The sequence below is a fragment of the Ambystoma mexicanum genome, chromosome 3q, assembly GCF_040938575.1.
Source record: "Ambystoma mexicanum isolate Mex_15411 chromosome 3q, UKY_AmexF1_1, whole genome shotgun sequence".
Lineage (NCBI taxonomy): Eukaryota > Metazoa > Chordata > Amphibia > Caudata > Ambystomatidae > Ambystoma > Ambystoma mexicanum.
Genome location: NC_090926.1, coordinates 856231781 through 856255684, shown reverse-complemented (window position 1 = coordinate 856255684; position 23904 = coordinate 856231781). Strand labels below are relative to the sequence as shown.

Below are 23904 nucleotides of genomic sequence, written 5' to 3'. Positions count from 1 at the left end.
ATTTAATCTAAGTAGAACTGCCTCCTAACTGTCACTTGTCCTTTTCTAGTTGCTAGCTGTCACTTGTCTTTTTGAACTTTAAAATTTCAAATCTGAAAAACGACCTTTATTTAATCGCTCATATCTCCGTGACCGTTTGTCCTAGAGACTTGCAGTAACTTTCATCTGGAAGCTGAGATCCTAGGCTGTCCTAGGACCCCAAAACGATAGTCCCTATAGTTTTGCTGTAATCGCGAAAAACGCACTCGCGAATTTGCCGCGATTTGCCGCGATTTGCAAAATTTCTTCACGTGTGAAAACAGCAGTTTTCTTGCTTTCATTTGCCAAAAATTCGTTTAACCTGCTAATTACTCCTAGATCCTTGCTAAAGTGAGCCTGAACTCATCCCAAGTATATTTCACTCACCCTGAACCTCTAGAGGGAATTAAAAGCATTTTAGCATATTTTTCACTTCATTGCCAGCACATGTAAAAGCATTTTGGGCCTATGTTTAAAACTCCGATCTGTACTCTAAGCTTGCTGGGGTGAACTGAATTACATTTGATTGCATTTCTGAGAACTGTGTGCTTTCCTTCCATTTCCTTGCATTGCATAAAGGGGGGAGGGGATTGCCAGAGAAAAGTGATTACATTGTTTTGTTGAAATCATATTGAGTATTTTCTGTATTGCATTTTCATTCAACATTACATCCATCTGAACTTATATAAAGCATTCTCTACCACCTTCTTCTTCTGTTCCTATTCACAAGTGTGCTAGTGCCAGACTATCCATTATTGATTACTGCTCAGATTCAGGGTGATATTCAATTATTAAATTATTATAAAGTGTGATATATATATCTATTGTTTAAATTATCAAATAAACCTTGTGACTTGCAAAACAGAACTACTTCTTGGCTCAGTGGGGTCAGGGTTATTCAAAGAGAGGGGTGTTATATAGGGGTAGTCATCCAGAACGCATGAACTGGACATAAAGATATATCAATAAGGGTTTCCATTCAGTATCCCAGACTAGGCATTGACTTAGCTGTAGTGTTGAATTGAATCCTCTTACACATGTTCCCCTAATCCAAACCCTCCCGTTAATAGGTTTTACAAAATGCCACGTGGGATGACGTCACAAATGACGTATGAAAAGTATATACACTCTGTACAAGCAAGAGTGAATATTCATACATCTATTTTGATAGCCGTTTTATCTCCCTGCTTTCTTTCATTGGAATTAAAACAGTATTTTACCATCTTCCTTGGGTCTGTCCGGTTATTTGGTCTAAGATATTTTGTGGTAATTCCATCTAGTACATTGAGGATGCTTAAAAGTGCTAGAAGACAAACTGTTATTTAATAATGAGCTGGGATCTTTGTATCCAACATCACCCAAAGATAAAGAAAATACAAAAAATGTTTAACCCACCAAAAGTCAAGAAAGATGTTGGGTAAAATAAAGAGGCTGGAAAACATTCCTAAACAAATCACAGAAGAGTTAATAGATTATTTAAATGTGCGGTGTCAAAAGCAATCGTCCCCCGAATGTACTGAGAAACCTGCATTGAAAATTATGTGACTAGCAGAGGGAAAGGGACATACTGTGAAATAGCCAAAAGTATAACCTGATGAAAGCAAAGGTGGGTGAATCTAAATCTAGGGTTCCTGGTTACGTGACATGTGATGGGTAGACTGTGCTGTCTGATAACTACACCTACGCCGGGGAACCCAGAATTGTGAAAACCAAATACATTGTGAAGTTAGGGTTCTGGGTTGCTTGACCTGTGATGGGTGGACTGTGTGGTCTAACAACTGCACCCAGACCGAGGAACTGTAAAATTGTAAAAGACAAAGCCATGTTAAACGGTAATTGTATAGTGCCTCCTTTATATTTATATTGGCCTAGTCGTGCTACACGGAAAACCGTGCTGCAAAGTTCCGATTTTGGGTTAACTTCGCCGCCATTTTAAGACTCATCCGCCATTTTCATTTCTACTCGTGTGTTCTTTGTTCTAAAATGGTGGACTATGATTTCAACTTGCAACCAAGCTCCCCGACCTTTGAGTTCTGTTAATGTTTAGACTGTCCAAGAGCCGACCGTTTAGACTAGGCAATGAGACCTTGCACTACATATGAACTGTTGTTTAAGTGTTGTCTGTGCTCACAAGACTCATCCTTATATACACATTGGGACAATATAGAACAAACCTCGAGCGTAGACACAGGCAGAATACAATTGTAAAGGGATACTGAATGAGTTTACCGTGGGATGTGAGAACATTCAACACCATTGTGCCTCCATGGAAATGCAAACCTATGTAATCCTTTGCATTATATTGTATAATCCGTATGTGAACCAGGCACGAACTCTAGACCACAAATTATTAACGTGAAGTGAGGCTGGACAATATTACTAGAAATTGTATAAAAGCACAAAATGTTTAGACGTCCAGCACTCTCACCTCTCTCAGTCGGGCTGGTACAAATTGCAGCGTGTGGAGCCAGATAGCTATCTGTGTTGCTTTGTAAACTGTACAGTAATAAAAGATCTTTGAATCTTTTTAGCCCGTGATTGGTGTATTTCCTTTGTGGTACTCAGCATTGATATTTCCTTGTTCTTTCAGATGGTGCCCAAATAGGGACCTTCAAGATTGATGCCATCTCGTTGAAGGGTTGACGCTGCTATCGGACCGGGATTGGACGGTGAGAAAGGGGGCCCCTTCTTGGATGAGAGGCGACACCTCAACAGTAATGCACGACCTGATCCCGAGACGGCATCTTGACGAGGGTCCATATATCGAGGCGGGCAGTTTTGTTGAAATCACCAACCACGAGGGTACTTTGTTGTCCTTTGTAATCCGATCGGACCTCCCTTAGTCCTTTGAATCAGGTGAGTCGTGCCCAGATTCCCAAGTATCCTGATATTTGGTTGTAGTATTATTCTCACGGGCGCAATCGTTGCCAGGTAACATCAGTGATCTGATATGCCTGGGAAATTGTCTGCCTGTTTCAGGGCGTTATTCCGCAGAGATAGACAAGTTTGGAATTTGGCCATCCGGCACCACAGGAGGGGTCGCCGGCATGTACTATGTACTGTAAGTACGGCATTGGTAGTATAGTATTCATGATATTTGGCACGGACAAACTAGACATGCTTCCGAACTTCAGTGGCCAATCAATGGTAGCTTTGAGATTTCCCGTATAGAATATTTAGAATCTATATTGTTAAAGAAAAAAGCTAGACCTGCAGCATTCGAAGTAATACAAAATTGGAAAAAGGAAGCTATGCAGCAACTTAAAATTAAAGAGAAACATGCACGTCATCATATGTCAAACTCTGAAAAGACATAATTGTACGAGCAACAGAAACAGTCCGAGTCTGTTAGAAACATGGATAGGGCTTTTCAACTTGGTATACAGAAAATATATCCGTCTAAAGATTTTCATGTATCAGATGAACTAATTGATAAACTCTTAAATGAACGCAGCACCTCCTTATGTACCTATTCCTGCTGTCTTACCTCTTCCTGCTGTCGTTCCTCCTCCCGTAGCAATTCCTGCTCTTCCTGTTGCTCCTCCGCTGCCAGTTATTGCTCCGTTTCCTGTTGTTCCTCCATCTGTACCTTCACATTTACCGACTGTTACGGTTCCAATAGATTTGTCTTTGGTGGCAGTAATAGTGTCTCCACTGCCTGTTGTACAGGATTTATCTACACTTTCTCTCCCAAACGGTTCTGCTCCACTTGTAGTTGATAAAGGAGCGGGTGTCGAATAAAAAATTGTAACTCGAAATACAGTTTCCAAAGAGAGAAAGACGAATGCATGGGCTAGACAATGTATAGAGAAAGGTGAACAATCTGCTGTCTTAGCTGCACTCTCTAGTCTAGAAAGTATTCCCAAGCAGAATGTCTTTATCGAAGGGATGGGAATACATTTGACTGTAATGTGGAATAGACTGAAGGACACCGATGTCCCACAAGGGGTGAGGGATTTAAATGTTTTAGCTTATTCAAGAGATACTGCGGAGAAAGTATATGAGCACGTCAAGAAGGTTTTTGACTTTAGAAGGGAGTTAGAAAGGTTGCAGAATGATGAAATAGATGGTGACAATTTGGATGCTTTTTTCGTACAGAAACGATTCCTTCCTCTTTGTAAGTCAATGAGTGAAGAAACGCAAATTTGCACAAGAGATGCACTTAGATAGATTTCAGATATGTCGATATCTCCCGTAGAAGTATATGACACGTACAGTCAGTATACTCCAGAAATGCAGAGGAAAGTGATACAGGTAATGGTATAATACCTGCAGGATGAATGTGTAAAGAGAAAGATTTGTTGTCCCGCAGAATTTTTGAATATCTGTAAGAGCTTTTGCGTCTGACACTGCTTCCACCACTTTAGTGCTCGGTTTAGCTCTGTTGCTTAGTAAGCGTTCGGAGTTGCCTACTTCTCAGTTGCCCATGAGAGAGGTTCCTGCGACATTTGTTTCTAAATTTGAGGTTCTGGCTAATGCTGCAACGGGTGTAGCCGCCTATGATATTGATGCACATTATGTATCAGTTTGTTCACATCCCGTTCTCAAGACAGGAAGTGAATACTATTAGACAGTCCATTCCAGACATTAGGAAAAATCTGACAGGGTTTTACAAAGAAATATAATCTGTCTTGCAGTCGTCAGTTTTTACTCTGGGTGATATAGACTTGTTTCCCGTGCTCCTACCTGCTCAGAGAAGGATTGTTTGGGACAAACTCACTGCTTGTACCCAAGGAAAATCTGAGGGTGCTACCAAATTCTTTAATCGGTTCGAACAAGTATTCTCAGATTTTAGCAGACAGGATTTAAGCACAGAGTCTGGAAAAAGATTATTTGTGGACAAATTTGTGTGTGGATTGTTGCCTGATATCCAGTCACAAATTAGGACTTCTGAGAGTGCTTGGCAAGCTAAATCACAGTCCGAAGTATTGCATATGGCTCAGTATTAATGAGAATAGAGTCAATGAGAAAGAAAGGATTGAAAAGAAAAAAGGAGATCTGAAAACTAAGGTATTGTTGCAACAGATAGTTAGAGGGCCTAGAGAGGGTAGTACACAGTTTTGAGGACAGTTTTTTCACAAGGTAATGTGCCGTAGGGTCCTGTACACGTGAACCAATGTGCTTATTGCAGACAAGAGGGTCATTGACAAGCACAGTGCCCGATCCTACAGCAAAGGTCGAATAACACGTGGTGTCATGGGTAGACGATACAGAGGCCGCCCTGGGGTAGGGGGTCCTGGTAGAAGCCAGTTTGCTCAAAATGTTCAGTCCATTTCACAAAGTAATCAGCAACCTAGTGTGGATAGCAGAAATATCTTTGATACTCCTTCAACTGCCTATCTTTTAGAAGATCTTGTCTTTGACGACCTATTGTTCGTTAGGACAGCCCGAAGCAGGGTCTGGAACCGACACCTATTCCCGTTAATCAGAAAGGTCCCTAACGTTGAGATGATGCTGGGGAATAGGAAGTATCTTTTTTTGATAGACACAGGAGCACAGAAGTGTTCCATTGATCATTCACGTGTCCCAGACATTCCACGGTCTGGGCAGACTAACATTTCTGTAGGGTTTTCTGGTATGCCAGTGGTTAGTCCGGTTTCTTTTCCGGCACCGATTTCACTGGGTCCATTTACAGATCACTGTCCATTTCTTTTGATGACGAACTGTGGAGCGAATTTGTTGGGGTTGAACCTGTAGAAGGAATTAAATGCGTTAATTCACTGTTCTTCGGATGGAGTGCATTTGACGATTTAACCACAGCAATTTTCTGCCTCACAGTTTGACTAGACCTTTGGCACCGGAAATTAGTGAAGTTCCGGAGTGTTTATGGGTGATTGATGACAATGATGTTGGTATTTTGCAAACTGAGCCTGTTAAAATTGTTTTGAAACCAGGAGTTAAGTTGCCAAGAATTCCACAGTATAAGATTTCAGTTGATGGTGAGCAAGCTTTGAAGTGTATAGTTTCTGATTTTGTACATCGTGGGGTAATTGAGGAAATTGCAGGAAGTTTGTGCAATAGTCCGATTTTACCGGTGTATAAGAAAGGGGATAATGCAATTCCTTTCCATTTCATTATCGATTTACGTGCTTTTAATAAGATTGTTTCTCCACAATTTCCAATTGCGCCTGATGTAACGACGATACCAACGATGATTCCAGCTTCTGCTACTCATTTCAGTGTTGTGGATTTTAAGAATGCCTTCTTTAGCATTCCCATATACGTGGATAGTAGATATTTGTTCGCATTCACCCTAGGGGGGCGCTCATTTACATTCCCCTGTGTGGCACAAGAGTACGCGGAGAGTCTGAGCATTTATAGTAGGGCTTTGAAAGAGCAGCTTGATACACTTGAGTTGCCTTCTACTTGTACATTGCTGCAATATGTCGATCTTTTAGCTGCAGACTCAGAAAGTGCTTGCAAGGAAGGCACTATGTTATTGCTTATTCATCTAGCAAAACATGGACATAAGGCTTCATTGAAAAAGTTTCAGCATTGTTGACAGGAGGTCGCCTATTTAGGCCATCTCCTGTCAAAGGAGGGGAGAAGATGGACACCTGAACAAATTAAAATCATTTCTAGCATGTCTGTCCCCAAATACACAGAAGGAAGTCAGAGCCTTGATCGGAATGGCTCCTTACTGTAGACAGTGGATCCCTAATTTTTCGCTAGTGATCAAACCACTGTTGGCATTGACAAAGAAGGGCATTTCTTTGCCACTACCGTGGAACTTGGAACACCAGAAAGCTTTTGATCTGCTCAAGACTGCACTGTGTTCAGTACCAGTTTTGGGCACACCAAATTATGAAAAGGCCTTCGAGTTGTATGTGCATGAATGTGATGGATGTGCTTTGGCTGTGTTAACACAGGAACATGGGGGGGAAGAATAGGCCGCGCGGTTATTTTTCCTCCACACTTGATCCAGTTGCATGCGGTTTGCAGAGATGTTTGTGAGCGGTCCCTGCTGCTGCTGCGTCTGTAAAGCAGAGCGAGGGTATGGTCCTAGGCCATGCTTTAACCTTGTTGGTACCTCACTCTGTAGACGTTCTATTAAATAGAACGCAAACACAACAACTTACTTCCACACGATTAATAAGATATGAATTGATCTTGTTTGCACCGCATATCCAAATTAAAAGGTGTTGCATATTGAATTTGGCTGAATTGTTTGTTACCTGTTCCTTAAGATATTGCTTGCAATGACGAAATGTCACACGACTGCCTTTATACCACAGAACAAGAAACTAAAGGCAGAATTGATTTGAAAGATAGACCTTTGAACGATCCTCAAGGGGATCTGTTTTGAGATGGCTCCTGCTTCAAACTTCCGGATGGTACATCCACTGCTGCTTATGCCATCACCTCATTAAGCACGATTGTGGAAACCAAGAGAATCCCGCATAACTCTGCGCAGGCCGCAAAGATTATCGCACTTACATGAGCTTGTAAACTTTCCGAAGGGCTTAGAGTGAATATATTTACTGACAGCCAGTATGCTTTTGGGGTGGTTCACAACTTCGGTAGACTACGGGCAGAACGAGGTTTCTTGACCTCACATGGAACGAAAATCCAATATGGCACCTTGATAGTTCAGCTACTCTCAGCGCTTGCGCTTCCCACTCAATTAGCAATTATGAAGTGCGCGGCACATACGAAAGTAGTAAATAATGTAGGAAAAGGGAACACTTTTGCTCACAGGGTAGCTAAACAGACTGCTACTGATCTAAACTCATATGTATTCTACAAAGGAAGCCACAAACTCTTGTATTATAGATGAAGGGATTGACTCCATAACAAATATTCAAGCAGATGCCACTCTAGAAGAAATCAAACGATGGGCTGAGCGTTTGGCGAGGTTGGATGAAGAAGGGTGTTGGGTAGATAATTCAAAGGGAAGATGGATGTTACCCAATGCATATGTCACCGCTATGATCATGATGACTCATGGTCCCACTCATATTTGTGCTAGAAAGATCTGCAAAATGTTAGAATCTGTCTGGGTAAATGCTAACATCTCAAAAACTAATGTTTTGTCGAGAGCTGTATGGTTTGCCTATAGCATAATGTGGGGAAGGGTACATCGACACCGAGGGGTAGTTTTGGTCCACCCTCTGTGCCTTTTGAAGTAATTCATTTCGACTTCATCGAGATGGAGCGCTGTAATAATTTCAAATACGTCCTGGTAGTCATTTGTGCTTTTAACAAATGGGTTGAAGCATTCCCTGTGAAAGATGCCACAGCAATGACAACGGCAAAAACCATGCTTAAGGAATATTTTCCTAGGTTTGATTTGACGAGGGTCATCTGGTCGGATAATGGTCCACATTTTATCGCTGCTGTTATTCTGCAGGTATGCGCAGGATTACAGATCGATAAACGGTTCCATTCGGTTAGACCCGCTCAAAGTGCTGGACTCGTAGAACACCATAATGGTATCCTAAAAAATAAGATTGCTAAGGTTTGTGCCAGTAGTAATTTGAAATGGCCGGACGCCTTACCGATAGCACTTCTGTCAATGCGAACAACCCCACAGACTAGGACTGGGCTCTCCCCCTTCGAAATTGTTATGGGGAGGCTAGCCAACATTTGGAAACTCCCCAAACCTAGATATCTAAAGGACGTAGAGCATTTACATCTCTCTGAATACTGTGACCGGTTAACTCCAAATTTGTATTTGATTTATCAACAGGTGAGAGAAGCCCTCCCAGAAAAAATAAGCGGGGCCAGGTCACAGAATTCGACCCAGTGACTGGGTGCTCACAAAGTCATTTGAGAGAGCATCCAGACTTGCACCGTTTTGGAGAGGGCCTTTCCAGGTCCTATTGGCCACACAGACTGCCGTACGAGCAGCTGGGAAACGACATTGGATACATGCTAGGCATGTCAAGAGGATACCTTTCCCTTTGCCACACGACAGAGAAAATAAGAAGAAAACTAACTGCGCTGTTTCTGATGATCAATCAGTCTTGAACAGCATCAAGGGTGTTTCGGAGACACTTCCTGAGCCCGCGGGGCCTGAGGAGACTGCTGCTTTGTCTCTGAACTCTGTCGGATCCTTCTGCAACGTTGCACGATTCTGTTATCTCACCACTTCCATCAGGAAGCAACGGCACACTGTTCGCAGATCACACAGTACCTGGAGCCTTGAGGTACAATCTGCAGCCACGGCACTAGACTTACTGCACAGCACGGCTTTGCCCACAGGAAGCAACTGTTGAGCTTGTCCTTTGCCACTTTTGCGCTGAAACATAAGCAAGTGGCTGGGGACTGGGAAAAACTATCTCCTGATCATGTGGTTTCTTGATTGAAGATAACCAGCCAACGGACTACGGTGTTTTCGCAGGAGCTTGTCGTCATCTCTACTCGTGCGGAGCAACCAATCGATTGTGTGGCTAACAAAGACATTGGACAGACAAATACATGGTCCTTGAGGACATATTGTTTTCTTGTAGTTATGTTAACCGGCCTTACAGTAGAGTAATTGCTTTTGGTATATTGAAGGAGTGCGTACACTTGAAACATTTTTGCCTACTGAGAATGTTCCCACTAGGTCTACACCTTTCGTGCACCTGCACACTATCTCCTAGGGACTCCCAACACAGAGAGCTATCACAACACACTTCTGTTCATAATTAATAAGACTCATGCAATTCTGAATAGAACAAATTGTTGGATCTGTTCGCATTTGCCACAGCATGGGGAAAAATGGTTGGGCTGGTATATTTATCCTTTGCCTTTACCTACTGCATGTTATGCCTCTCTAAGGGCACTATTCTTTGGTCGCTGGAATTATAGCATCTCAGGGAACTTTGAAGGCACCAATTTAAATGGGTTTGAAAGGAGAGTCCTGACGCCCCTGGGATGCTCCCTTTTTGCAAATAGGAGCACGCTTAATGTTGCTTCTATTAGGCCTTCCAATAGACTATCTAGGCCTTTCCAATCGTTGATCTCTTTCAAGATGGCTCCCATAGGCAACCGGGATGCCACGCCACCTTCCTACACTATCAATCATAGCCCCAACTCTGTCTCTTTCTGCATACAAAGGAATGGTTCTCAGTCGATGGGTACTTTTGAGGGTTGTACCAATGTTGCGAACTTGACAAGTGAGGACAGACCTTTGTATGTAGGTGATCCTGTTTATTTTATTTGCGGTAATGAAGCTTATCCGGGGCTACCTAGGGATTGGCAGGGAACTTGTTAATTGGGTATCTTGCTACCAGGGGTATATGTAGCTAGTACCACTGAGATCTCTAGGGCTCGTCCAAGGCGGGACAAGAGCAGTGATACTCCTTCACAAGTCATGGGTGATGTAGCAAAATCCTTTGTACCATTTTGGGGACAGATCATGAATTCCGAGGATATTAGGTGACTGGCAAGAGTATTGGCGAGAACCATCAACCTGACATGCTCTACAATATGACTCTAGAACAGAAAGCAATTAGATTAGTGGCTCTACAGAACCGGATGGTGTTAGACGTCATCCTAGCTGAGCGTGGTGGAGTATGTAAATTGGTGGGGTCTGCTTGTTGTGCTTTTGTACCTGACTCCTCCCCGACCACATTCAAGGCAATACAAAATCTGCACGCCCTAAGCTCAGAAGTGCATGTTCCCGAGGGAAACTGGGATCTTAGTACTTGGTTCTGGGACTTCTTACGGTCTTGGGGATGGAAGCTCCTCTCAGTCTTAATGGTAATCCTTGGTATTCTCTTGTTCTGTTGTTGCATACAATGTCTTCCTGCCATATGTTCGATGTTAGGGGGGTGTTGTGCGCAAACTGTAGGACCATTAGGACCGAAAATGCACACACCTGAGAAGATGACTTATGTATTTGTGATGAAGGATATTACTATCAAAGATTTAATGGCAATTGATACATCTGATGAATGTGATTCAGGATGTACGGACATTGAGACGTGGAGTTACGAGAAAAGCAACTATTTTTAGTAAAGCTCTTGGCTTAGGCCAAAAGGAGGGTTTGTTAAATGGTAATATTATATTTATATTGGCCTAAGCCTAATCACGCTACATGGAAAACTGCGTTTCAAAGTTCCGATTTTGGGTTAACTTCGCCGCCATTTTAAGACTCATCCATCATTTTGATTTCTACTCGTGTGTTCTTCGTTCTAAAATGGTGGACTATGTTTTCAACTTGCAACCAAGCTCCCCAACCTTTGAGTTCTGTTAACGTTTAGACTGTCCAAGAGCCGACTTTTAGACTAGGCAATGAGACCTTGCACTACATATGAACTGTTTAAGTGTTGTCTGCACTCACAAGACTCATCCTTGTATACACATTGGGACAATATAGAACAAACCTCGAGCGTAGACACAGGCCGAATAAAATTGTAAAGGGATATTGAATGGAGCTTACCGCGGGATTTGAGAACATTCATCACCATTGTGCCTCCATGGAAATGCAAACCTATGTAATCCTTTGCATAATATTGTATAATCCGTATGTGAACTAGGCACGAACTCTAGACCACAAATTATTCACGTGAAGAGAGGCTGGACAATATTACTCGAAATTGTATAAAAGCACAAATGATTAGACATCCAGCACTCTCACCTCTCTGTCGGGCTGGTACACATTGCGGGGTGTTCGGAGCCAGATAGCTATCTGTGTTGCTTTATAAACTGTACAGTAATAAAAGATCTTTGAATCTTTTTAGCCCATGATTGGTGTATTTCCTTGATGTACTCAGCCTCAATATTTCCTTGTTCCCTCAGCCACTGTAAAAGACTAATCCTAAAAGGAGTATTCACTTGACTTGGAAGTGTGCTTAGTTTCCTGTGAAACTGAGTTGCTTTGAACTTGGGGAAGGGAACCGCGAGACCCATCTGCAATATTACCTTGAACTTGGGTAAAAGAAGCCAGAGGGTTGTTTTGAAATGTATCACTTTGAACCGGAGAAAGGCAATCTTGAGACTTTTCTGTGGAGCTTTCTTATACTTGGGGACGGGGAGCTGAAAGAAAGCTGTGAGCTGGAAGAAGCTACGAACTTTGAGTTGAATGCAACGCTTTTGGAATTTGATATACCTATACATTGGTTAAAATTAGCTCTGCAGGCAAGTTTATGTTTTGGGCACAGACATCCTTAAATTGCACTCTTGGACTCAGACTTTCCTTGGTTTCATTCAGGGTGGGAAATCCCACCTTAGCATAGGGCATTTTAGGACTTTTGCCATCCTGACATTTGGTGTAATAAAGTATTTTACTTTGATCTTTGAGTCTGTTGTCTGTGTCTTGCTTCATGATGCCTTCACAACACATATAAAAGTAACCAAAAATCCCAAGTATAAAAAGCTAGGGTGATACAAAAGTATCCCCGGTGCACTGCACTGTAAGGCGCTCTGACGAATGTTAAACAGTACGAGAATTCAAAAAAGGAAACAGTGTCCCAGTACTCGCAGTCTAAAGGCATGATCAGCTCCCCATAACAATGAACAAAAGGAAAGTGTCGCTGAAGGCTTAACTTTCCTTCATAAAGTCAGATCAGGTTAAAAAACGAATCAAAAAGAAAGGGAGTCCATAGAAACTATGGAGGGAAAGTTGCAAAAAAGATTAATCTTTTCTAACAGTCACCAGTCGATTAATACCATAACAATCGTTCACAGGGTGATTGCAATTACTGAAGCAAATGCCTTTGCTTGTGACAAAAAGCACGTCAAAAGCATAATAAAAATGTGGGGAATATTTATCCAGTAAAATGCCATGTAGATGGCTTCTATTACCAATTGAGAATTGTACTGCACATGAAGTTATTAACTCTTAGTTAACTAGTTAACTTAGAAACTCTTAGTGGACCTCTCTTCCTCCCCCCTGCCCTCTACCACTCAACTCCTCCTCCTCCTCCTCCTCCTCCTCCTCAGTGACCTCAATATACATTTAGACTCTCCTTGTTCCCCCTCTGTACTCTTCCGTGACCTCTGCGACTCCCTGTTCATCCTCCCCTCTGGCCCGACTCACTCTGCAGGGCACACACTCGATGTCTTGATCTCTGTCTCCCTCTCTGTCTCCCTCTCTGTCTCCCTCTCTGTCTCCCTCTCTGTCTCCCTCTCTGTCTCCCTCTCTGTCTCTCTCCCTCTCTCTCTCTCTCTCTCTCTCTACCCCCCCAAACACTGCCACCTACCTTCTCGGACATCCAGCCCATGAAGCGTGTGTCAGTTAAGGCTTTTGCTGCCACTTTCTCCCCCCCCCCTCCGCCTTTGGCTGTCTCACATCCTGACACAGCACTGTCTCTGCTCTACTCTTCAATTTCTGATACTCTTGATGCTCTTGCCATGAGGATCCGTTTGAAGTCCAAAGCCAAGTGCAATTCCTGGTATGACCCTGATCTAGCAACACTTAAACTTAAGTGTAGGGTGGCTGAGCGGAAATGGAGGGCTTCCTGTGCATCCTCTGACAAACTGGCCAGTCGTCTGCTACAAAGGCAATACCGACTCTCTGTCCTCACCAAGAAGAGAGTCCACATTCAAGCTTGTGTCTCTGCGGCATCTAACAACTTGGCCGAACTCTTCAAAATCTGCAAGGAGCTGGCCAACCCTGCTGCAGTCTCCACCCCTCCTGTTGCCTCCCAGGCTCTTTGCAATGCCCTTGCCTCTCACTTCATTTAAAAAACCCAGGACATCCTGTCCACCCTCTCCACCCCCATCTCGCCTCTCCTCTCCTCCTCTCCCCTATCCTCTCCTCTCCATCTGTGCTTGCTGACCCTCCTTTAGCCAACCCCCCACCATCCTTCTCGTCCTTTCCTCTTTTCTCCCCTGACGAGGTCGCTAGACAAGTCCGATCTATGAAAGCCTCGCCAAAACAGGTTCATCCCTGTTCCACTAAAACCATCAAGGACCACATTGACATCTTTGCTCCGGCCCTTGCTGATTTTTGCAACCGCTGCTTTGCCTCAGGATCCTTCCCCTCCCCCCTGAAGCACTCCCTTGTGCATCCTCTTCTCAAGAAACCCACAGCTGATCCTTCTTGTCCAGCTACTATAGCCCAATTTCCATTACTCCCTTTCTGGGCAAACTCCTGGAAAAGTTGGCCATCTCTCCGCTTAACCTTCATTCCAATTCTGTTGGCGGTTTCCTTGACCACCAGTCTGGCTTCAGAGCTGCCAGAAGCATGGAAACTGCTCTCCTGAACATCCGTGAAGATCTGCTCTCCAACTTTGACTCCACCATTCCCTCGGTCCTCATCCTCCCCTATCTCTCTTCTGCCTTCGACACGGTCATCCATACCATCCTGCTCCACCGTCTCTGTGAAAACCTGGGCATCATTGATCAGGCTCTGGCCTGGCTGACCTCTTTCCTCTCAGATCGACCCTCCCAGGTCCAACTTGGGTCCTTCCTATTATCTATCTTCCTCTCTACCTGTGGTGTTCCCCAGGGGTCTAACCTCTCGCCCTGGCTTTTCAACCAATAGCTGACAACTCTGGCCCACTGTATTGCCATTTTCTGCTCAAATTTCCAGTGCTACGCTCACGACAACTCATTTTCAGGCTGCCCTCTGCCACCTCCTCTCCCATGTCTGATTGCCTAACTGCCATTCAAGATTGGTGTGCCGCCACAGATCTTTGTCTGAATGCCAGCAAGACAGAGATCCTCCTCATCGGCACACCTTCACCATCCTTTCTCCTGTCTGGCTTGCTTCCCTTGGCACTCCTCCAACCCCCACCTGCAAGGCTAAGAACCTTGGGATCAGCTTTGACTCCACCCTTTCCTTCTCTGCCCACATCGCTGAGGTCTCGAAAAAGTCAAATTTCCTACTGCACCTCCTCAGAGACCTTCCTCTTTTCTTCTGCCTTCGCTCCCCCTCTCCCCTGCTGATCTGTTCTCTCTTGGCACCATGCACCTGGCCACCCTCTGTCCTCCGGGCCCAGGTACCCGATCACCCTGCCACCCTCCCGCACTGCCTCCAGGCCACCCCTTGCACTTACCCATAAGGCCCATACAGCCCCCCCTTTTTCTTCCTGCACTTATCAGACCTACCCGGTCTGCTGCCTTAAACCTAGCACTTGCAAATTGCTGGCTGCACTACCACGGTTTGTTGCCTTTATTATTTATTTATTGTTATTTATCTGTTCTCCTCTACTTCACACTTTCCACTTCTCCCCCCCTTCCATGCACTTTTCCCCTCCCCCTCTTCCATGCACTTGCGCGTTCTCAATATCACTGGGCCTAGTAAGATCGCTGTTTTGTTCTCCCCTGTTACCCTCCCTTGCTTTGCCGTGTCGCGCTCTGAAACACTTGTGTATGTGCACGATAGAAATAAAATATCAATACGTTTTCTATGATTTACACTAAACAATCACATTCTCAGAGTAACACAAAGGAAGCCCCTTCCCATGAGGCCAGGGTGTTGAGACTTCTGCCCGATAGTCCCCTTTGTGGTGGTACTTAGTGAGTGGAGGAAAACATGAGACGGTTGTTGTTACTCAGGCAAAAACCTGAGTTTCCCAAATACATTGCTTTGTCTCATACATTGCTTTCTTAGAAAGGTGAAGTATGGACATTATCTGAATCTTGCTTTGTAGCATTGTTTGAATATCCCCAATATCTTTTACTGCAAGTACTCTGGTCCCATGGGCAAAGAGTTTTACTCCTCTTTGGGGTCTCCCGACAAATAGTGACGGCTTAGCCACCAACCAATAATCCCCAGTCAAGGGATAAGAGATTAGACTACCTTTCAACCACCTCAACTCTCACGTTGTAGATGTCTGGTGCCACCCTAATCATCTACCTTTAGTAAACAGCATCAGTTTTAATGCAGATGGTCTTTTAAAAATGTGCTTGTAAATGCATAGAGGGGTCATTGGTGCTTCCACAGACCATTGGCAAGTAAGAACTATCCAGCAGTCACAGGGTAACAATTATTTTCTAAAACCAAACTGAAATGAAAGCCCTAATCAAAGATCCAATAGTCATATTACTAGACTCCAGATTTGCGGAAAACCAAAATGCTTTATAAACATTTAAATGTAACCCTTTGGGTCTTTGGCAAAGAACGCAAAGAGACATGACATACCTCCCCATTTGACGGAGTCTGGAATGATGTGTAGCTTCTTTCTGATTGGGCCATTCATCAGTGAAGATAAATCACCACTGTGTAAAGGTTTTACGTGGTGGTGGTAAAGCTTAGCTAGAAAAGCAAGAGAGAACACAATAGGTTTTTGCAAACATTTGTAGACTTTCCACATGACGATTGGCAGCAAACTACTGTTTAGAGAATGCCCGTTACAGGCTCTTTAAATAGCACAGCCTCTGTGTTCAAAATGTTCACACCAAACCACACTAACATCTAGTGAGACTCCAACAGGAGGCATCTATTCACTTGTTAAAGATTAAATAAGTTTGTAATTAAACATCACAGTGTTCAAAAATATTTACTTCTGTTTGTCTCTGAACACGAAGCTGCTCTTGCGGTGCTAGAATTCGACTATGACCATTAGATTTCAGATGGTATCACTACTGGTGACCTGCTTAAGCCAGTTGTTTTTGTGGCTTCTATCCTGTTTTTGATCTGAGCCACAGGGAAACTTGCCTTTTATAGAATCCTCCTAAGAACCATAATATCCACAAAAAGCCAGGTTAGAAAAATAAATCCATAAATGTGGTACAAATAACGAGAAGGGACTTCTGATATCACATACTCCAAATGAGTACCTTAAACTGCCAAAAGCTCACCGTCTACCATCTTGTATAATTTTTGTAAACACAATTTTTACTGTGGTGTTTTCCAAACCTAAACCCAATTGTTTTGTATAGAAACACTTACGAATGTATGTGTACTTAATTATTAATATCGTTTATGTGTAAAAGTTGATTAAAAACGGAATACTCATGCCATCAGGAAAAGCGCCAGGGGACGATGGATTCACCATCAGCATTTAGAAGATATTTGCAGGGATGCATGTTCCCCACCTGATAAAACTCTATAATTGCATAATGGAAACTGGCAGAGGTCCCCCCTACCTTTTCACAAGCTCCGATAACAGTTATTTCCAAGGAAGGAAAGGATCCCGGGTCATGTAGATACTAAAAGACCTATCTCCTTTCTCAATGGAGATGCAAACATGTTCACAAGGGCACTTGACACTAGGTTAGAGAGAGTGATGCCCTGGTCGACTGATCCACCTGGATCAGGAGGGACTCCTTCCTGGGGGTAAAGGGCGGATACAATGAGGTAGACTGTTAAACCTATTGGATTTGGGAAGCGGGGAGCATCACTCTTAGTCTTGGATGCAGTCCTCCAGAAATGTGGATTTGAGAAAAGGTTCCTCAATGGGGTTCGAGCGGTCTATACAGACCGAGAGCAAGAGTGACAGTGAATGGAAAGGTATCCAGTGCGTTGGTGCTGTACAGACACGACAATCAGGGTTATCTCCTGTTGTCACCTGTTTGCCTTGTCTTTAGAACCCCTAACAGAAGATAAGGTTCTCTGGATAGGATGAGGGGATAAGGGATGGGAGAGGGAATTTAAATTGGGAATGTACGCAGACTACATATTTCTGCACCTGTGTAATGCAGTTGTCAGTCCCAAAGATATTGCAGGCGAGAGCGTATCATGGGTCCATGTCGGGATTCAGGATTAACCACAGAAATCGATACTGTTCCCGTTTGGAGACGATGGGTAGACAGATGTAGAGGCCCGGCAATCATTAGGAATGGAAAATACTGCAGCATACTATCTAGTATTTGGGGGTGATAGTAACTAGGTCTTTGGGTGAGTTGTATGAAGCAAACTTGCCAAAGTTGCTGCAGAAATAATACAGGGAAATGGTGGAGTGCGTACACTATATTGTGGATGGGTCGGCTGAACGCTCTAAAAATGTTTTCCTTACCCAGAATGTTGTACTTTGTACCCAGATGTTGCAAATTAGGGTGCCAGAGACTAAGGATCAAATTCTCTGCTTCCTATTGGAGGGGAAGAAACCTTGGATCGCATATGGCACATTGGTGCGCCCAAAGGATCAAGGTAGGGTACGATACCCAGACCTCAGCTCAGTATTATAGGGCAGTGCAACTGAGGGTGCTGGTGCCACATCTGCAGTTGGATAAGGATAAACAGTGGGTGTGCCTGGAAAATTACTGACCGAGCCTTGCAGCAGCAGGATAATGGTTGTGGGCCCCTGTGGGGAAGGTTTCGAGGAGGATTAGAGAGCATGGTATAATGGGCCTGATATAAGAGGATATCCTGAGTGGTAAGTCAGAATGGAGGGGATCACCACATAGCTTTCACTGTTGAGCCACTTGTGGGCACCTCCAGCGCAAGATCATATTCCGGGCCCAGCCAGGTTTCAGAGTTGGTATGAGGCGTGACTAGGGGGAAATATATGTCGATCCAGGAATTGAAAGCATTGGGAAGCGGTCAGTGTTATCTTACGTGCAGTTGAAGGGGGGTACCGACGGCAGATAAATGGAGGTCGAAAATACAGAGGAAACTTACGACGTCAGAAAATTATGGATACACAAGTGGGAACTAGGGGTTTGGTATCTAAGCTATACGCTGCATTAGTGTTGCAAAAAGGGAACACCACGGATGGACTTGGGGCTAGATGGGGAAGAGATCTGGGTTGGGAAATTGATGATTCTATGGCGGGAAATGTGCAGGGGAGTATACAAGATCTCTATAGAGTATCAATATAAGCTACATGGGGTTAAACTGCTAAATAGTTGGCTATACGATCCAGTTAGACTTTAAAAATGTATCCTCTAGTGAATCCAAGCTGTTGGCGTGTGTATGTGTGTAGAGCATATGCAACTTATTGGCACATGTGGTGGTCCTGCCAACTGGTACAGATGTATTGGTGGGAGGTCATGGGATGGATAAAAGAGGCAGATGCCATAGAAAGAAAGCTATATCCCATTCAGATTTAATTTGGTCTGGAGAAGGATGGAGGTCTCCAACACATATGGCATATTTAATGTTGGTAGCAACAAGGGCATGTTTAGTGATGAATTGGAAAAGACTGCACTTGCCGTCGGAAAGGGAATGGGTGGATAAAGCCGGGGAATATATACCATGGAGAACATCACGTTGTCCCTCCACAGCGAAGGGCTCACATCTGGAAGGGGAGTGGTCTACCTTTTTGTGAAAATAGGAAGGAAAATAAAGTGCTCAAGTATGACAGGGACCGGCCACATGTGAATAGCGAGGGTGGGAGGATATAGTATCGCTTGGGACAGATCTCCACTTACAGTGCCTCACAGGTGATTAAGGTAGGACTGTTAGTATGGTGAAGTCAAGTAATGTTCCTCAATGTTTTGTACAGGGTTAAACATTGGGTAATTCGTTGGATGGCAGAAGTTACCTAAGGAAGTTGCTGCAGCCGTGGGAGGGGAGGGGGGTGGTAAGGACACATTGTTATGATGCTAAATATATTCACTGTTGATCTGTTTACTTGAATATGTTGAAAAAACTAATTGAAAAATGAATTAAACTGAATTAAAGAAATTAGCAAACTACACCAGTTTGGAGTCCCCGCGAGGCTTGGATACTATTTCTCTGTTGTCCCCCTGAATAATATCTTTTGGTCCTTTTTTAATACCTTTAACCACCATTTCTGTAAAACTACTCAAATTACCTTTTCAATGCCTTATTAAAACCACTATGAACACAAAAATAAAATAGTGCCGTCGGGTTTCCTCCAAAAACAATTAAATATTTGCCCCCCCCCTTTCTCGAGTCACCCATAACTCCCTATCCTTTGATACCCTTATGCGCGAGTTTGTATTTGAGATTTCAGTATTGTTCACTGATTTTATTACCTGCTCATGGCTTTTGTACTAATCAAATGCTTCCCCTCCAAAAATGTAACTCAAATTGTTGTTCTACCTCTCACTTCACTACTTCCTTCTACTTGATACCCCAGACAATGCAACACTTCAACCTGCCATTCATATACAAAAGTCGGTTTAATCGTCATTTCACTGCGTAAACACATTAAGGTTCTTGTTCAACCTAACATGTTGAAGGCACTTCTTTCCAAAAACATTTAGTTTTTTAGTAGAATTAGTAAGTTCCGTGTTAACAGTTGAATGCAATATTTATACAAGTATTGTGCCTTTACCTGGAGACCCTGGATCCTATCTAACTGGAGCTCCGCCTAACTGACCGCGAGTCGCTCCTCGACTCTTGCCGCCGTCAGCCGTGCCATACGCTTCCTGGAGGGGGCGGAGCCACGCACGGCACGTGATCCATCACGTGACTTCGGGAGCAGCCAAAAGACTCGGGCTGCCTCCCGCTCTGTGAATTGTGCCTTTACCTGGAGACCCTGGATCCCATCTAACTGGAGCTCTGCCTAACTGACCGGCACTGCGAGTCGCTCCTCGACTCTTGCCGCCGTCAGCCGTGCCATACGCTTCCTGGAGGGGGCGGAGCCACGCACGGCACATGATCCATCACGTGACTTCGGGAGCAGCCAAAAGACTCAGGCTGCCTCCCGCTCTGTGAATTGTGCCTTTACCTGGAGACCCTGGATCCTATCTAACTGGAGCTCTGCCTAACTGATCGGCACTGCGAGTCGCTCCTCGACTCTTGCCGCCGTCAGCCGTGCCATACGCTTCCTGGAGGGGGCGGAGCCACGCACGGCACGTGATCCATCACGTGACTTCGGGAGCAGCCAAAAGACTCAGGCTGCCTCCCGCTCTGAATTGTGCCTTTACCTGGAAACCCTGGATCCTATCTAACTGGAGCTCTGCCTAACTGACCGGCACTGCGAGTCGCTCCTCGACTCTTGCCGCCGTCAGCCGTGCCATACGCTTCCTGGTGGGGTGGCGGAGCCTCGCACGGCACGTGATCCATCACGTGACTTCGGGAGCAGCCAAAAGACTCAGGCTACCACCCTTGCGGCGTTAAGCCCGACAGGGGTGAAGGGCGCTGACTGTTTTGCGACTGTTTGGTGCTGTGGCGCCACTTACAGCTTGGAACTTGCGAAGGTGAGCTATTCATACTATAAATCCATAAAGTAGTGCTTCAGTGTACTCCTGCGCATATATATGGTGGAATCTGACACAACTGAAGCGTGACAATATTTACACGATTGTACCTACTTCCTCATCACTACCTCTTACTTGGAGAAGGGTGACCAAAATCCATCAAAACCCATGGCCAAAACCAGGCAGAACAAAACTCGCTACAACCTGCGTAAGGGCCAAGAAGGACCTAGGGACCTTCTTTTACAGAAAGCTAATAAGAATATCAATACCACAGAGGAGGAGGGTAGAACGATTAAAGGAACTATCCCAGCTATGTTTGGGAAAATTCACACCAAGGCTACCATCACTGGGGATAAATTAGGAACAGAAGCCAGTAATCCTCAACCACCAGTCCTACATAACAACAGTATCTCTTTGGATAATACGAACTTCAATGACATTGATAACAATTCGCTCCTAGATCTATGCCTATCAATTCAAAAATCAATGGCCCCACTAAACAACCCTCCTACAGTCTTCAATGATTGTCCACTTGTGATTGAGGCACAGGTTCTAAATACAGCTCAGGGGGGGCAGAAAAAGCCTGGGGGACTCATTAGCCCAAGACAACCTGGTAATTCAACATCAAATTTATCGGGCTCTCTCCACATGCGCCCCTCCCCTATCTCCCCAGTAGTTCTGTCAGAGGAACGGCTATCAACTTCCCCAAATCTTTATATAAGTTCTGATGACCGGGACATATGGACAAAGGAGATAATGGAAACTCTGAAGTCTGTAACAATTTAGCCATTTTAGATCTGCAAGCCTCAGTGGCTTCCCTTCAATTTGCTATGAAAATTCTGCTAAAACTATGCGGGAGGATCCATGCAAACTCATTAATACAGCTGGGGCTCTCCAATCCCCTCATTCCTATGGGGCAAGATCTACCCAACCAGCATTGCCCTAAGGGAGATGAGGGACAGGACTCACAGAAGATACCTGACAATTTGGAAAAATCTACAGTGAAAGCCTTGGTAATACCTTTGACAAAAAAACAGCGACGTCAACAAAGACGCCTAGCTTCGAAAAATTTGGTGGCGGAAATAGCCTCCCCTTTACCTGCCACTAACGTTCCAACAATACGTACAAAAAAATCTAAACGTAAGAAGCGAAAAACCAAGAATAATGCTAAGAAAGGGATGGGGACCCTAACAAGTTGGATTATCCCGGATATAACACAGGAAATCACCAGCACGATTATAGAAGACTCCAATCCTGACCTTTCAACTAACTCAGCTGAAGTGGACACTATATACTCGCACCAAGATGAACAGCATAAAGTGGATAACAAGGGACCTCCTACACCACTGGAAACAATTATTACCCCTAATACAAGTAAAATATGCATCATCAAAAACTTAAATCAAAAGAAGAGGGATAAGTGGTTGACAAGAACGGAGGTTTTAAATAAACTGCATCTGATCCCACAATTGCGGGTAATCCGCTCGGAGGACTTCTCTTTTGTAGAACCGCTCTCTGTACGCAATCCCAATGTGTCAGCCCTCCATTGTTGTGTCTTGGCATCTGCTCAATTGATTTGATCACATAAACAATGTCTACTACAGGTGGGGGTGGAAGTAGACGCTTGTAAAGAGAAGGAAGATCCTTTACTTCAAAGTGCTGAACCAACGGCAGCCACAAATAAGAATGGTATACCCACCCAAAAAACGGGAAAGAACGTGCAGATGACAGACATCCAAAACACTCTGAAATGGCTGGCAGAGTCGCTGCCCCTAGTCCTACAACAATCATGAGATCAAACCCTCCTAAGCTGGAACACACATGGTCATCAGCATTTTCTTACTAACAAGGGCTCTCTATCAATGATAAGTAAATTCCCCATCTTTCTATTACAAGAAACATGGCTGCTACAGCAGACAGCCATGGATGGGTATATTATTTATCACACCCTTGCGAAGAAAGGCATACGTGGACGACCATATGGAGGTCTAGCGATAGGGATCTCCAATAAGCTGAAAAGTAGAATGATCCCAGTGGATAGTGACTATCTATGTGCTGCTGCTCTGACCCTCAGGATTAAAGCAAGATGGGAAGAAATATTATTAATTAATATATATAATCCCCCAGGCGCAAAACACAGAGAAAGTATACAGGATACCCTGCATAATCTCCTAAGTGATTGGAACGTAACCAACGGTAGAGATTTTATTATTTTGGCTGGGGACTTGAACTGCAGAATCAATAGCGGTGGTGGCACTAGTAACAATCAGCTTCTAACAAGTCACAGTGTATGGAATCAGGCTTTTACGGACATAGAAGGGATGTGCTGGAGGGGTTTCTTCGACTGCTGGGACCTTGAAATAATTAATGGTCGTACTAGAAACGATAGCCCAGGTAAATTTACATGGAAGAATGGGAGCAGTATGAGCACCTTAGATTATATCTATACTAGTGTAGAGATCGCATTAACTGTCAAAGATATGAAGGTGAGCGAATACAAATGGAGTGATCACGACCCACTGATATTATCACTGGGACTCAGCCACCCGGATGCTGCATTGGTAAATTTGGGAGACCTCGTAATTAACCATTCCCTAAATCGCATTTCCTGGTCAATGAATAATATTCTAAAGGCCACAAGGGCGTCTGAAGAGTGGGGTAGTAAACAAATATGTTTATGCAAAAGTCACCGGAACAAATAGAAAGGTGGATAAGTAAGTTCTCTGCGCTACACGGTTCTCGTAAAATGGGCCTGATGGTGGGCAAGGCCTCTAACGAATTTGACCGAGTGATCAGAGATAGGAAACGTAAGCTCAGAAGAGACAAGAGGTATATAAGAAATGGCCCTGATCCCAAGAAGGTGATCGCTCTTAAAGAAAGCTGAAGGCCACTTACCGAATATGGTTAAAAACACACAAAAATACAAGGAAGTTAGAAAGGTGGCAACATACA

General features: G+C 44.0%; 1 protein-coding gene across 1 annotated transcript in view; it reads right to left on the bottom strand.

Moving 5' to 3' along the window:
• Positions 1–23904, bottom strand: part of SCPEP1 (serine carboxypeptidase 1) — a 682231-nt gene that overhangs the window by 75029 nt on the left and 583298 nt on the right. Inside the window, exon 10 of the mRNA XM_069654950.1 lies at positions 16040–16153. Within this exon, the coding sequence (XP_069511051.1) occupies positions 16040–16153 (114 nt within the window). The remainder of the gene's footprint in view (positions 1–16039; positions 16154–23904) is intronic.